We start from the raw sequence: 16,790 nt of genomic DNA, 5'->3' as shown, positions 1-16,790 counted from the left end.
TATATATATACATAGAAAAAGTTTTAAAAAAATGAAAATTAACTGAATAGTACTGCTACTTATTTTTAATATTGTTTATGTCTCCCTATTTTCTCCTCTTGAGAGAGAGAGAGAGAGAGAGATTTCCATTTAGACTCTACCTAACTGAGCACTTGTTGAATGGCCAGATAATTGTTTGAATGCATGCCCTTCATTATCTCTTGCACTCCTCTAACTTTATGGTCTCTTGTGCTCTCTTGGGTTTTATAGTCTTCAGTCTCATTAAAGGAACATTTCTGCCAGCAGGACATTAGATATCAATTATTCATCTTTCATCAAAAGCATCAGTACTATGCTTGTTGTTAACAGCATCAGGCTGTTTTGTTTACAGCACATTCATGGTGATCAGCTAAAGACCTAATTGAATAGCTACATGTTGCTATTTCTATTATTACAATAGGATATATGGATGCTATACGGAGCACAAAAAAAGATCATTGACAACCTCTCTATGCACAGTTTGCATGTTGTCTCTAATACCTCACAGAGGGAGAAAACTAGAACAGCAGCACCATAATCCAGGATGAACAGGGTAAAATAAATATTGTCTGTCATAATACAATCTAGATCAGTTGGCTTTGTCATGAGTAGAAATCCTTGTTTTCTGGTGAAATACTGATGCACGATTTTTTGTTGGTTAGTTCCCAGTAACTCTTTCAAATCCTGGCCAAGTGGAAGACTTACAAAGATTTATTTCCACTTTCTGCAGAAAACTATGTTTCGCTTGACTCACAGTGTTTGAGTGGGTAGAACTTTCAGATATCCTCTTGAAGTGGTACAATGGGACAGTGACACCCATAACAGGTGTGGTATAACGCATTCTAGTTAGATCCAAAGCTGGCTTGTATTACATGTATGATACAATTTTAATTCATTTTATCATACTGATTTCAATCTTTGGCAAAAATCCACCAATTTGAACAGCAATGATTTGAACTCAGAGGCTTATCTAATGGGTACTGCAAGGAATTTAGTTCAGCATTCTTTTCTGCCTGTCACTCCTTTTTACTATGTAATCTTATTTTACAAAACATAAAACCAATATAAAAAGCACAAAATAAGCCACTTAGCATTATTGGTTTATAAGTTGGCACCAACTCAAGAAAACATCATCATTATTAGCATATGCTTGGAGAATATCTTCTATTTCTTATATCACAAAGAATAAAGTACATCTAATAAGATGTGCATACAAATTTTCATGATGAACAAATGGTTTGAGTGAATGCTCTGATAACATTGCTATTTTTGGAATTTGTAAATATACTTATTGTTAACTTGTTGATAACTTTACATAACTGATTGTAAACCATTCCATTCGTACTAATTAGAACTATAATGATGAATGCATTCTTTATATTCCATATTTATTTTAATTCAATAGCTAAGTAGGCTAATTTCTCAGCTTTTCAGCAGAATTTATCATGATATTAGAGTCACTTGGTATTAATTGTAAGTTTTGTCATTGAAAATGATACTGGGATTGTTCTAAGTTGGTAATTGCACTGTTTGCTTTAGTTTTGTGAGATGTCTGCATAATCTTTTTCTGAGACAAACAGGTAATGGTCTTGTAAAATATTTTTTCTGCTCAGATTTTTTGTGCTATTTATACACAGTTATGCATGTATTTACAGTTTTATCATAGGATAAGAAGAAAAGAGTATTAGTGCTGAAGAGTGAAGCTCAGTACAAGATATTATTTTGAATGGAATTACATCTATTGTGACTGGCTTAATTTGAGTGTTATTAACATAACATTCATCTTAACAATTGCAATCAACTCATAACATATATCTGACAACAGTATATATAACTATTAAAGAACTGCTATGCACATTATTTGAATATGTTAAAATATTGTTTGAAAGTACTAATAAGAACCTAGGTTAGTTACACCTTGAGGATGGTGGTTCCATACCATTTGATCACTTATGGTCATTGTTTGCTAAGTTTGTATCATAGAATATCATATATTAAGAAACTGAAAGAATTAACTTTTAGTTTCCTTGAAACATTGTCATTTCAGAACACATCTAAGAAGTAAACAATATGACATTATGGAAAATAAACACATGTAGTATTTTGGCTTTAACAAGGCTGAATATTTAGAACTAAAAAATTCAAAACAAGAATCAAACTGCAAACCTCAATAACAAGTGCAGATACATATAGTGCATGGCATTGATATGTAGGCTGTGACATCCAACTGCTGCAATATAATAATACTGATAAACAAGAAGTTCATAGCAATTGTTAATCTGTGATTACATACACCTCATTAATATTGCTTCTCGAACAAAATACCAACCTTTTTTTGATGTTTTCTGTAAAAAGCAAATATTCACCAAGTCTCCACTTATAAGAATAAAATATCATCATGCAAAAGCAAAGAGTAACTATAGCAATGAGATTTAGCCACTAATATTCAAAGAAACAAGTAGTAGTGCACTGTATAAACAAGAGTCAGTTCAATAAGAAGCAAGACTTGAGGTAAAGGGTGAAATGAAGAGAAATTTTGAATAATTTGGAAGCCATACAAGATAATGTGGGTATCAGGGATACAAATGGAATATCTAAGCTTTAAATCAACTACTAATGTTATTGTAATTAATAAACATTTTTTTACATTAAGATTTTATAATTATCTTCTCAAAAAGTATAATAAATTGTGACTGGATATATAATTCATGTCTAAGTTATACACAACATTTACATACATACATACATACATACATACATACATACGTACGTACGTACATGCATGCGTACATACGTACGTACATACATACATACATACATACATACATACATACATATATACATACATACATACATATACATACACACACACAGATAGATATAGATGAACATTCATACTTTACAATTAAACAATCAATGTAGGTAGATTGATTTTAAAGAATCAATAAATATTAACAAGTATTTCAGGTATTTCAAGTATGATGACAAAGAAGCAGTATTATAAATGTACAACATACTGTTCAGAGATGTGTTGCTGACAAGTACTGGATAAGTTCTACTCCATTAGTAACCTATTTACTAATAGACACATGGCTGAGAGTGATGTATTTCCAAGAGGTATATACTGAAGAGTAAATCATTTCCGCATTCATATTCACTTTAGAATAAACCTACCAGAAAACATCTTAATATTCATGGTGCCACTAAGTTCATCAGGTAGCAATATTATGTTAGGCAAGGCCTGGGCCAAAACCTTAATTTGCAACAATTTCTTTTTACAGCTTTAGTAAAATTTGTTGCTAAAGTGTTACAATAAAATAGGTCATGTAAAAATTGATAAAATTTGTATTTGAATTTAGATTAGTGGACAATTTTGTACTTTCTGACCAGTAAAGAATGTAATGTACTAAACTGTGTATTTTTAGCTAAATGATGCTTTATTGGTCTGGATTCAAAACATGACAGATTGTTGTCAACAATATATGCACATAAGGTATGAATGTCACATAAAGTTCCATTGAACAATTATTTAGCTCTATATATTGGCCCTTAGATAACTGCTTTTGTAGATTCTATTAATAAATTCTAAAACCAGTTGATTTTAATGATCTTTCAAGAGATCTGGTACATGTTTCCTATTTGATTAGATGAGGTAAAACATAGAATTCAATTTCCTCTCGAGAAATGCAGTAACATATATTAGATGACACATCCAGTCTATTTATATATTTCTCTGTTGCAGATTTTGCTCCATTTTTTATCAAAAGAAATTATTTTATAACTCTGAACTTTGTAAACATATTTCCAAGTCCCAAATAATTTGCAGCTGTAAAACAAATTTGAGATAAAAATCCAAGTGGAAGAGCTTTCATCTGATTATCTGAAGGGTTGTAATGTCAATCAAAGTGTGTTTTGGCAATTTGACAGTAATCATTTTCACTTTTCACTTATTTTGAGGAAGATGGTCAGCACTAGTAACATTGATGGGACTGATGTTCTTAATCCCCCAACACATCCATCCCTCTTCCTTTCGTACACCACACTTCTTACACTAATCCCTAAACATAATCCTTCATTTCTCTGGAATTCCCCCTGCCCTTCCCTTTTATGGTCTTAGAGAGTCTGCAAAGGTCATGGACATTGTTCTTTTCTCCTATAAAACCATCAAATATGTACAACAATAATGCTGATTGAGGAAACATTAGAATTGCTTTCATTAAAGATCTTGTAACCAATCCTTAGATCAGGGGTTCTCAACCATTTTTTTATCTATGGACCCCTTTCATTATTATTTTATTCTGGTGAACCTCTGTAGCCATTCAATGTTTAAAACTAGTTTTATAGAAATTTTCAAAATTCCTATTTTGTTTTTCGCACATTAACTTGTGTAGGTTGAACTATGTAAAATGTTAAAGAAAGAAACCTAGCTGTTTCTTGCAATACATACCAATACATATATCTATAGCAAATGTTTTTTCAGGGGCCCTTAAAATACTATTGTGGATCCTCACTTACTATTTTGTTGTGTGGACCACCAACAATCTTAAATGGACCCCGGATGAGAACCATTGTTTTTGATAGATCTCCAATACTTTCATCAATTGTGTAAACCTGACAATAAATATATGCTAATAAATAATATAACCATCCGCAAAATAATTAATTCTATATTTAAAAGCTGTTTAGTCCAGAATTTTAACATAAGAGAGATCCCCTAAGTCAGGTTAAATTTGAGGGGATCATTCACTAGTGATTAACTTGAAATTAAGATTATATCTAGAATGATATATGAGTTTCACTTGATAAAAATAAACTTATGATGCTACTGAATACAGAATATGAATGAGGTAAAGAGAGCCTACTTATATGAGAACCAGTTTCACATCCAGCTATAAAGATTACTCAATAAATGTTGAATAAAATCAGTTAGAAACATGATACCAATGAAAGCAATAGAGCTTTCACAGTTAGTTGTAGAAATTTTAAAAGCATCAAGAAGAATTATACAAATTAGGAATGAAATCAGACCAGAATTCTAACCTTTAATGACATTTCAATATAACTATATTTTTTTACCTTTTCATGGGGAGTGATAATTCTAACTTTCTACCCACCCCTAAAACTTATTCCCTATTGCTAATGGATCACCTTTGTGATCTTCCAGTACAAATCCTGCATATAGCATGTGCAAATATCTCTAGACTCTACTTAATTCAGATTGGAAAAGAAGATACTCTCATTATCAAGTAATATAAATGAACACTTATCAAACATTACAAAAATATAGAGAAGTATATGAGAGAAAATTACTACAGACTTACATTAGGTAATTAATTCATTTGCATATTTTGTAAATCATGAAACTATTTGTTCAATTTCAAATAAATTCAATGCTCCATATCTAAAAACTTGGATATGTCAGATTTCAACAAAAAAGTGAGAACAATTAGCAACAAATGACAGATATTACAATACATGTCAATTTTAATTCATTGTAATAGACTACCTGAAGCCATTTGAAAAGAACAAACTGTGAACAATCTAATGAATAGCTAATGAAAAGAATATAAAATTTGAATGACTGGATGAGTACAATTCAATTGAAATAATAGAAGAGAAATAAATGTATTAATATGGATTGACATATGCTCAGTAGAAAACTATTGAGAGTACTTGTGAGAATACATAAATAGACGTAGGCCAAATAAAACCTTCCAAGAAGAAAGTATCCTAAATACTAGAAACTTTAGCTACACAAATTAGATGCTACGCAATGAAGTGCAAAGAAAATATGTAAATCTAGCCAAGCCTTGTAATAGTGGAAAAATAGACAATGAAATGAGGATGATGATGAGGATGATGATGATGATGATGATGATAATGATGATGAAGATGATAATGATGAGTGCGCTTAGAGGATTTTTTTGCACTTTCTTTAAAGATGGTCGCACCAATGGTATTTGCAGCACCATTAATGGAACTGATGTTCAAACTCATCCAGCATACCTATTTCTCCTCTTTTCATTAATCCTGCCTTGCCTCAGAATTCACACCCTACACTCAACCCTGCATCTCTTTGAAATTTCCTCTGCCCCTTCCTTCACTGGTCTCAGAGAACCCTTTCCACCAGACTAAACGATAAAAAGAAGGTGCAGTAATATTGTTAATTTTAGAGACCTTATTATTACTTTCATCAAAGATCTGGCTCCAGGAGAATCTGCTAATGGTTGTTGAGAAAAGAAAGTGGAGGATTAAAAGGTTGTTGCTATGGCTATCTCCATCAATGTTTAGATGTTTAGATGATAATGATGATGATGATGATGATGGTGGTGGTGGTAGTGGTGGTGGTGGTGGTGATGGTGGTGGTGGTGGTGATGATGATGATGAGGAGGAGGAGGAGGAGGAGAGGAGGAGAGGAGGCGGAGGAGGAGGAGGATAGTACAGGTGTTGGTGGAAAGTTAAGGATGACAATGAGGTTGATTATGATGATTTTTAGGCTTCTAATATTTCTTTTAGTACAACCCTCTCTAAGGAATTAAAATGGACCCATAGAGAGCAAATGGGACAGGTCAACATTCTTACAGAATGTTGACCTGTAAAGTAATCAATATACATGTACACAGACTTCGTAGCTTCTACACAGTATGAGGCTTATGAAGGTTATGTTATTGTAGTAGCTAGGAACAGTAAAACATATCTCAGAGCTGCAATACACTGTTTCTAGTAATATGTAAATATGCAATCTACAGAATGTCACCTATTCGGCCACAGCAGACAGAAAATGAGAAGGGAAGCTTAGAGCAATATTATGAGATGGACTTCACTCAAACTCTTTACTTAACTGAAATACTCAAGGCTTTAAAATTATTAACTGGAGCTATAAAGGAGTTGGGCAAGAAATATCAAAAATTACTACTATCCAAGTGATATTGAAAGTTATTGTGATTATTGATTTCCCATTAATTGTGCAATGGTGTAGTAGAAACTGCAGAGTGCCAAAGTAAATGCCTTGTAGAATTTATTTTAATTCTTTGACATTATATTTTCAGTTCTTCTGCAGGTTTAACTTGACTTTTTTGCTACTAGGGTTAATAAAATATGTACCAGTCATATGCTGGTGTCAACTTCATTGAATATATTTCTCAAAAAAATATGTATCACTGTAGAAATATGATTAATTGTTATTAACTTCATATCAATAAGTGATTATCAGTAATTTTACAGACCAACAAAAAAGATTCACACAGTTATTCAACCTGTGAGAAACAGTATCAAAATTGCTCTTGAATAACAACTTATGGTCTTGAAAATGTGTTTGATACCCCTAAATCAGGACTAACTTGAGGCTAAAGAACAAGAACAACAACAGACCTTTATTTCATTACTAACTGATGATTGTTTATTACCGGTAATATTAACACTGTCAACAAGAAAGTAAGCAAGCCAACATGGAAGCCTCACCCAAATCTTTCTCAAATCACACCTTCATAAAGGACACCATTCTAGAAATTAAGATGTGATGATCATGGTGGAATACTTTTAATCATAGGTCTATGTGATTAGCAATGACTAAGAACAAAAAACAGAAAACTGACAATAATACTTTTTTCCAGCATGTTTATATTCAGAACGGAACAATGAAAAGAATCTATTTCATTGTGATGTTCTTTATGCTTTTAGAAATTTATTTAAATAAGAAAAAAAAAAAAAAAAAAAAAAAAAAAAATTCAGCAGCAACAGTATGCAGTTCATTTGTTGTGGTTGTAATTATTAAGCACCATGTGATGTCAGGTCAAGCAGTCCAATGATCAAAGATGATTTTAGCTCTTGCCTTTATAAAATTGCAAGATGACATTTTGAAGAGACCTGGGTGCTATTTCTAGCAGCTTCTTCATTGGTTTGTGTTGTTCACTTTATATTCAAATGTTGCAGTGTACATTAAGGTGTTGCATTGAAGAACTACTCTATCGTTTCTAGGCACAAGGGTATAACTTGCTACAGTCATATCATTTAAGAATGTACCCAACGCACTATCGACTAGAGACACACGAATATCAATTAATTGTTTAAAATAGGTATCAGGTTATTTGTGAATGTTTAGACTTGTTCAGTCATCTTTGGTGTGTGTGTGTGCAACAGCTAGTTCCTCATTGATCATATGCACCTCCCATCAGGGGAATATATTCCTTAACTACAAGGAATTCTCACTACTACTATAGTGTTTGAGAATTTCATATAAGTAAGGGGTGCGAATAATTTTGAATAATAAACAAAACAATTTGTGACTTACACTTTCTCACCAGCACTGTGTACTGTGTGAGAGTGGGACAGAAAGTGGTACAGCTCACTAGTTGCTACAGTTACAGGTATGCAACAGGTGTACAATTGACAAATAATGTATTAAGGCTGGATGTTTGGTAAATTCTATCTCACTTCAAAATTTGTTGGATAAACAAACAATTCATCTGTTATTAACAAATTATTAGTTGGGATGCGAGTCTTTTGGATCAGTTGGTATAGAGTTTTGTGAATAAGAATGTATAAGATTTGATGGTGAAATTGAAACAGCAGAAAGACTCTCAATTTGATGAAAGATTTTCAATGATAAAAAAAAAATGTTTGAAACTTTCAAATAATTAGAAATATTTATGATAAATGTAAGTATATACTTATTTATTTCATATTATAATCCTAAAATTAATTGCTTCACTTTTAATAACATGAAGTATTCATCAGTGGTGAGCTTTAGGCTATTAAAGGAGTAAAAAAAAAAATAGCTATAAAATGGAATAAAATTAGGATTGCAGCTAAGTTGCTTGCCATTCATCATAAATAAAACTTATGAAGTGAAAACTATGTGGTACATACATGTTTACAAGATGTTATGGTTCAATGTATACTTTTTTTAATGCAGAGATCTCTGTGGAATTTCAGTTAATAGGACTGACTGATATATAAAATCGTACCAGTTCATATGCTAAAAGACTTTTATTGATGAATGAAATTAATTAACAGCATTTATATATTTTGTCAACAAATTCATAAATTAGAATATACTGGCAGAACAGAAGAAATGATAATTAAAATTTATATCTAATAACAATTCAGCAATGTCTATACTTGTAAAATAACAAAAAGAAGCTGAAATCTAAAAATATTTGGTACCTGTATCCACAACTACTTCCTCTGCCACAATCAATTTTCATATTACCAAATATCTTCAAATTAATTGATGTTAAAAGAATGGTATAGTTTAAGTTATAATTCATTAAGTTTTCTATGTGAAAAAATTAAGTGCTTTTTTTAAGCACAAACTTAACAATCGATATATTGATCTGTTTTTCTTCCTAGTATGATATTTTTTATTAAAGATTTAGTAAATTGAAATGATGAATGATGAAAAAATCTTACCTTTGCCAGAATGAATACCGCTGTTTTGGTACTCTCAGTGCACTGGTACTAAGGACCCGAGGTAGGACAACTTTAGAGTAATTAGGATTCTCCATTTAGGAATATCTATGGTATGAGTTTTATAATAGTTCCCCAAATATCATGCCCGATTAAAGTTGCATATAAACAGGTTATATAAAATATTTCTCAAACTCAATTTTTCTACATTTTCTTTTCTTTTAAGCAAATTGTATCAACAATTTATTTACTGCATTCAATAAATAATGTTTATTCTACAAATATTTTGTAAACTTCATATAAAATGCTAAAAGTGAAAGTTTAAATATTTAATAATCTTATGAAAAATACTACATACAAACATATATTGTAATTATGTGTGTGTATGTGTATGTGTGTCTGTGTGCATATATATATTTGTGCATTAACATGTGCAACAGCTAAAGAAGATACAAGTATTCAACATAGCTATTGGAAAGCAAATGCTTTTTGAATACTGACTTATATATATAAATATTTATATATATATATACATATATATGCATAAAAGAAATGATTATGAGGAATCCTGTTGATAAATAAGATTGAAAGTGCTGTCAAACAGTAATGAATTCAGATTTAGGATCCATATACACACACACTGTAATGCTATATTCCTTGAAAACACAGTAAATATTTCTACTTAAAATCAGACCTATCTTGGCTTCTTTCCTTTTTGCTCTGCTAGTCGCAAATGCTGTTCTCTTATGAAATAATACATCAATACTAACATGAAAGTTAGTAGGCCACAGCTGCAAACAGTGTTACAACTACTGCTGCTACATTTTATTTAGTCTCGGAGTCTAGGCAATGTTCCTGCCGTTGCTGCTGCTGTTATTGCTGCTGTTGCTCTGCTATTACTACTACTGCTCTGCTATTACTACTACTGCTCTTAGTGGTGCTATTACTGCTTGATTTATCTTCTCCTCCAATAACACTGGATTTTCTTTTCATTTTCCTTCTTGTCTTATTTTCCACCTCAAACTACTATATCAGTACAAGAAGAGACAACCTTTATAAAATAATTTCCTACTGTCAGTAGTCACAAAACTTTCTTTACACCAAATACAAGAAATTATTTAGAACATCTGATTTACTCTCTTTTATATTATGTGATTTGGGAAAGGTATACAGAAGTGATTCAATTAGAAAAAAAAAAAAAGAACGCAAGAGTAATTACATACTTGTACAAACTAATGCTTGTCTTATATTACTAAATATTAAACTAAAAAAAACAAAAGTTCAAGAAAAATTCACTTTCCTTTGTAAGTAAAAATAAAAGAAATATCAAAAGATATTTTATGAGGCAAAGTGAATCTTGTTGGCTTCAAACCTTAGCACCACCACTTTTACCTCGTGCAACTGATAGCTTATATTACCATTTTCTTATATACAAACAAATCACTCTGTAGAATAATCGACTTATGGCCTTAACTTTGATGGTCAAAACACTAAAAAAATTAAATAAAATATAAAATACTACAGAACACTAGCATTATTAATCATGTAAAATAAATGGTTCTCTGTTTGGATGTCTTTTAAGTGTGACTCTTCATCTGTATGTGGGACTAATGTGCAATTTATAAAGATTCTTGAAAGAGAGAAATGTAAGTTGTCTATCATTATAGAAAGCTATAGTAAATAACAACAATCATTTCTCTTCTGGCCTCTTTGCAATATACCTGAGCTAAAAACATGGGGAAAAATAAAGGTTGAAAACTATAGTAGTAAAATAGTAAAATATATATTTCCATCAAATATAATGAGAGAATTTAAATGGTAGATATGGAAACAGATGCTCAAGAATCAAGAAGAAAACTTAAAGGGACAGAGGTGATACAACACTTGAGGGAATGTTCTGAATTCATTTTAGCATTATAGGAGGTACTGAATGACATCAACTTTTTCTGAGATAACGTTGTTGCATTTGATATGGTATCAGGCTGGTTTCTTGGTATTAATTTGATGTAAGATTAACTTCCATATCTGTAAACTAACTGTAGACCAACTCACATGACTCTACACCAACTTCTATCTGTAAACTTTCAAAGTCGCCACTGCTGCTACCACTGCCATTATCATCATTGTCATTGCTATCCTTCATTATTATTATCATTATTGTTCAGTTTTTATGGGAAAGCTGATATAGTTGATAGTATCATTTTCAGAATATTAATGGTGTCTATTCTATTGAACCTAAGATTTGAACTCAGGACTTCAACAGCATAAAGTTACTCTACCTTTACTTGCAACTTATTGCCCTCATCCATCTTAATACTGTCCCTACCTACAACAGTTTTAGTTTGTTGAATAATTTCTTTGTAAATCCTATATATCAGCTCTATATTTTCCTTAAGTGGTATATCACATATAACTGGTCTAATCTTTGTTAACAATAATGCTGTTAATTTAATCATTAGGGAAACACATTTCCCGATAAACAATTGTTCATTTCGGTATTATATTTATGTTTTTTTATATTTTGTATTTATTACATTGTCACAGTTACAATTCCTGATTTACACCAGTGAACATGAGAAGTAGATTTTTCATAATGCATCTATACCACTACATGGTTAATAGCAGCAAAATCTCTCTTCAATCTCACTACATTATCACAGGAAAAAAAATGCCATCCTATATATTCATAAAAAGACAGAACGGTCATGGCTGGAATGCATTTGATGATAGGTTTGTTTATCAAGTTGACTTGGGTCTAAACAATTTATCACTTTATCATGTATCAGTGCCTTTTCTTCTTTCCAGTTGTGTATTCAAGCTCAGTCGTAAAGGAAAATGACAATGAGTTGTAAGGCAGAGTGGTGGTGTTATGCAGAACAACATGTCATAAGAGGAAAGTATATCTATATAACAATGTAACCGTATTTAATTAAAGAAAGAAGTTGGAAAGAACAATTGCTTAGAAAATATTAATAAAAGAGATTATTCAACAAATATAAAATTCGGGTTAAGTGTGCCAACTGTCAATAATGTATCAAATACATGTTACCAGGCCAACAGAGAAATTTTCTCATGGAATTGATCAAATAGGAGTCAGTAAAGAAAAGCAATTTAAGGGGAGTGTTTAGACATTCTGATAAAGAAGCAACGTCAGACTCTCATGTAAGAAATCACATTAAGCCGTAGTGTGTTGTTTCTGATAACTATCAATAGTCGCCCCATTATTAACTGTTTTAAGGGTATGGCTGAACAGTCACAAAGAATTTAAGTTAAAGGACCAGACAATGGAAATGGTAGTCATAGTAATGCTCAGCAGTACCTTAATCAGTGCTATGACTGGAATATGTGTGGGCATTTTGTGTGTGTGAAGAGATTATATGATGAATATTTAAGAAGTATGAAAGGGAAATGTAGGCAAGGAAAGCAGATGGACTGTAGCAACAAAAGAACAAATTATAAATGATATATTGATTGTAAGTGAATTATAAGACTGATTATTAAAATATAGAATTCTGTTGGTATTTTGGATTGCTTTAAGTATAAGATTAGTAAAGCAACCCTAATCTTTTCATGAAGAGAAAAAGAAAAGAAAAATGGGACAGAAAAGCAGAAGAAAAGACAGAGAAAGAAAAGTGAGAGAGGAAAGGATGTCTGCAGACAGGACAAGTATGTGTCCAGACATCTAAAGAGAAAAACAACAATTAAAAATACAGGAGGTGAAATAAAAATTGGAAGAAAGGTATCTGTGAGAAAAACTACCAAAAAAACCACATGTGGGAAGTGAAAGGGTGCTATAAACTGATTATAAAAAGAGAAAAAAGTGAAGGTAGATAATTGAAGGGTTAGGTGATATTTCGAAATCAATTTAGACACACATATGGATATATGTTGGTATATATAATTAACGATGAAACTGATGATGTTGATCTATTTCGTGACTACAGCCCTCAGAAACTGGTAGAAGATCAATGTTAAAATATACCATTTGTGTATTCTTACATTTCAAGATTACAATATTGTTATCTAGAACAAGAAATACAACACCTATATAATACTATGTGTTAATTATCCAAAAGAAAATGTTTATAGATAACTATTAAGAGGCTTGCATGTCTAAATTTTACATTTACATTTATATATACAGTAACTGAGAAATTAAGCAAGGTAATTAATTTAAAATTGAGTATAATGGTGCATGCATAAAGAATCATGCCTTGAGCACAAAATACCATTTAATATCTTGATAGTCTTTCATCAAATGACTCTCAGGATTATTAAACTTGCTTTCTTATTATGACCAACCAATATTCTCTACTTAGCTTTATATATTTTTCAGGTATTCATCACAGCACAAACAATCATTAGTCTCCTTGAACTCTAGTCATTATTCTTGACTATTATACAAATATCTAAATATCTATCTTGAATCTTCAGAGGCATGAAAGTCAGATGGAATTCATTAATTCATATACTATAAGCCCAGTTAGTCAGATACTCATTAGCACACAAAATATTCTAGAACTTGTGTTTCTAACCTGTGTGTCTGTTCCACCAGAAAAATATAAGACTTTTAAGACTTCATTAAAATGATAAACTCTTGCCTAGTTAAAGAAATGTCAACACTGATGCAACCACACAAAATGTACTTAACAGACTTCATTTCATAAATTAGATTAGTTTTTACAAAAAATCCTTAGGTGCCAAACATTATTATTACTGTTTCAGTTTCATTAGCATAAATAAAAACAAAGCTAAAAATACAATATGAAGTTTCCATGTTTAGTGAAAGCAAATAAATCTTTTCACTGTCATTTACTTCTGAATTCTAGGATTTGTTCAATCATGATCAACATGATATAAACATGCACAAGGCTGATCATTGATTTTTTTAAAAATATTACCTTAGCCTTTTTTTTCCCAGAGAATCAATGAATTACCAGCTAAACATTGACACAGCAGTACAAAATGATATGAAGAACTACATTTGTAATATTATACAATGATTTACCAACATATGTTGTTATTTCTAAGTTATAAACAGAGACATATGTTTTATATTTTTAATATAGCTAAGTCATGATAATAAGTGTACAGGTATAACATGAAACATAAAAGCACAATTCAGTAATGCCTTTTGTATTATAATATGAAAATTTTTGATCTGTTTTGTAATGTAATTAGTAGAGTGTACCACAAAATCATTCAGAGCTGTAATTTTACTTTTCTTCTTAGTAAATCATGACCATTCTGATTTTGTTGTTATTGTTGTCAACACCAACTTGACTCTGATGGAAGAGACACGATCAAAGGCATTTCACATGGGACTATGCCATCATTTCAACTACAACGTCCAACCTATCCTTTCATATTAAGATGGTAGTAGGTGATTTGAGGAAAATTTAGCTGCTATTTCTAACCAGTCAAAGGCTTCCACATTAGTTGGACAATTCTGATATTTTGTTGTTGTTTAGCTCCAGGTTAACTCTGATTGAACGTATGTATGAAAGAGATAGTTCAACATTGCCCATCTTCTTTGTTTAAGAGTCTCTGGAACCACATTATTCAATGTTTTCTACTCTTTTTTGAAGAGAATCTGATATCACAAAGAAATATGAATTACAAATAAAAGATACATTTTAAGTAATAGAGATAAGGATGGGTTGATTAAGGCTGAAAGAGGCTCAGAAGAGAATAAAAATAGTTAAGCAATAAAAAAAAATTTTTTAATGAAAATAAAGTGACTAATGTGGCTGATAATACAGAAATAAAAAATGAGAAATTTAGAATTAAAACTAGATGTGGTGATCCATTAGAAGTAAGAAAGCCAGGTTATGTGAGTAGGTTTAGGTTCAAAGGACAATACACAGAAGTGTATTATAGTCGTCAACACAAATGCATGTTTTCTATGAAATAGAATTAAAGTCTTATATATCAGGTCATCCCATAAGTTCTATCCGAATTTTGAATAAAGAAAACAAGTGATCAAATGTTATATTTAATTGAAATTTAATCATCAATGTACTTTTCCTGATTATCTATGACTTCCTTCCATCCATTCACAAGCTTTTTAATACCATCAATGTAAAACTCTTTTGGTTTCAAAGCGAAGACCTCTGAAATGTCAGTTTCGACCTCCTCCTGGCTTGCGAAAGTTATGTTCCTGAAATGATTCTGTAAACTGCGAAAGAAATGGTTATCTGAAGGAGCAAGGTCGGGAGAATAAGGTGGATGAGGAATTTTTTCCCAACCAAGCTCTTCGATCTTCTGTGATGTGATCTTTGCAGTGTGGGGTTGCGCATTGTCCTGATGAAACATAACTCCTTTTTGATTCACTAAAGTGGATTCTTTTTCTTCAAAGCTTGGTTCAAACATTCTAATTGCTGACAGTAGACTTGAGCATTGATTGTTGCATTAGGTGATAACAATTCAAAGTGAATTACTCCTTTGCAATCCCACCAGATAGAGAGGAGAACCATTTTTTCCATGAAGTTCCCTTCTCAGTTGTGGTTGAGCTTTTTCCCTTTTACCAAACCTGTAAATACATTGGATCTGCTAGCACAGCCTTCAAGTAACACTTCTACTACCACCGGTCATCTTTCAGGGTCACAGAAAGATGTTTTCATCATGTCCATGGCCAACCATGTGTAACACCTCAGGGATCAAAAGACCCCATATGATATCAGATGGAAGATCATAGAACAACTGGGCCCCTATACTAATAGGAGTGGGCACTGCAAGATCTGCATCGCTGAGCGAGCCAGAATACTTAATGTATATACTAGGCCTGGCTTGCTGAATAAACATCAAGAAATATTCAGACAATGCATCCATTTCAAGTGCTACCTGCTGCAAAATTATGATTCTCCATTCGCTAATACGATTATGTAACCCTATGCTCATCAGAGATAGTCAATGTGGAATGAAATATGGCAAATGCTCTCTATAAACATACATATATATAAATACACACACACACACATATAAGTATTTAAGTTGTTCTCCATACATGGGGACCTATCCAAATTAACTTGTGTGTGTGTAAGAGTGTGTATGAGTGTGTCTGCACATGTGTCTATGTGTGTGTGCCTTTGAGTGTGTGTTTGTACCAATCACTACTTGACAACTGGTCCCTGTAACTTAGTGGTTTGACAAAAGAGATAGATAGAATAAGTATGAGATTAAAGAATAAATACTAGGATTTATCTGTTTGACTAAATCATTCAGTGTGATGCCCCAGCATGGCTGCAATTCAATGATTGAGATAGGCAAAGGATAGAAGATAAAAGATCACATATATATATACCCCCCCCCCCACATATATATTAGTATTTGCCTTGTAAGACTGGTTACTTTGATGAAATATA

The 16,790-nt window shown here is 31.7% G+C and overlaps 1 protein-coding gene across 9 annotated transcripts in view; it reads right to left on the bottom strand.

The window, feature by feature from the left end:
* Positions 1-16,790, bottom strand: part of LOC106867760 (cAMP-specific 3',5'-cyclic phosphodiesterase 4C) — a 704,791-nt gene that overhangs the window by 208,858 nt on the left and 479,143 nt on the right. For 2 of the 9 annotated variants that reach the window (XM_014912738.2, XM_014912737.2), the window contains exon 1: positions 9,430-10,394. The exons of 5 other annotated variants lie outside the window; for them this stretch is intronic. In XM_014912738.2, the coding sequence (XP_014768224.1) occupies positions 9,430-9,524 (95 nt within the window). In that variant the 5' untranslated portion in view covers positions 9,525-10,394. Of the gene's footprint in view, positions 1-9,429; positions 10,396-16,790 lie in introns of those variants that run through there. 2 more of the 9 variants (XM_014912736.2, XM_014912740.2) reach the window with 2 other exon arrangements.

Source organism: Octopus bimaculoides, chromosome 18, assembly GCF_001194135.2.
Source record: "Octopus bimaculoides isolate UCB-OBI-ISO-001 chromosome 18, ASM119413v2, whole genome shotgun sequence".
Lineage (NCBI taxonomy): Eukaryota > Metazoa > Mollusca > Cephalopoda > Octopoda > Octopodidae > Octopus > Octopus bimaculoides.
The sequence above is the reverse complement of the archived record's forward strand: the minus strand, read 5'-3'. Positions and strand labels throughout refer to the sequence as shown.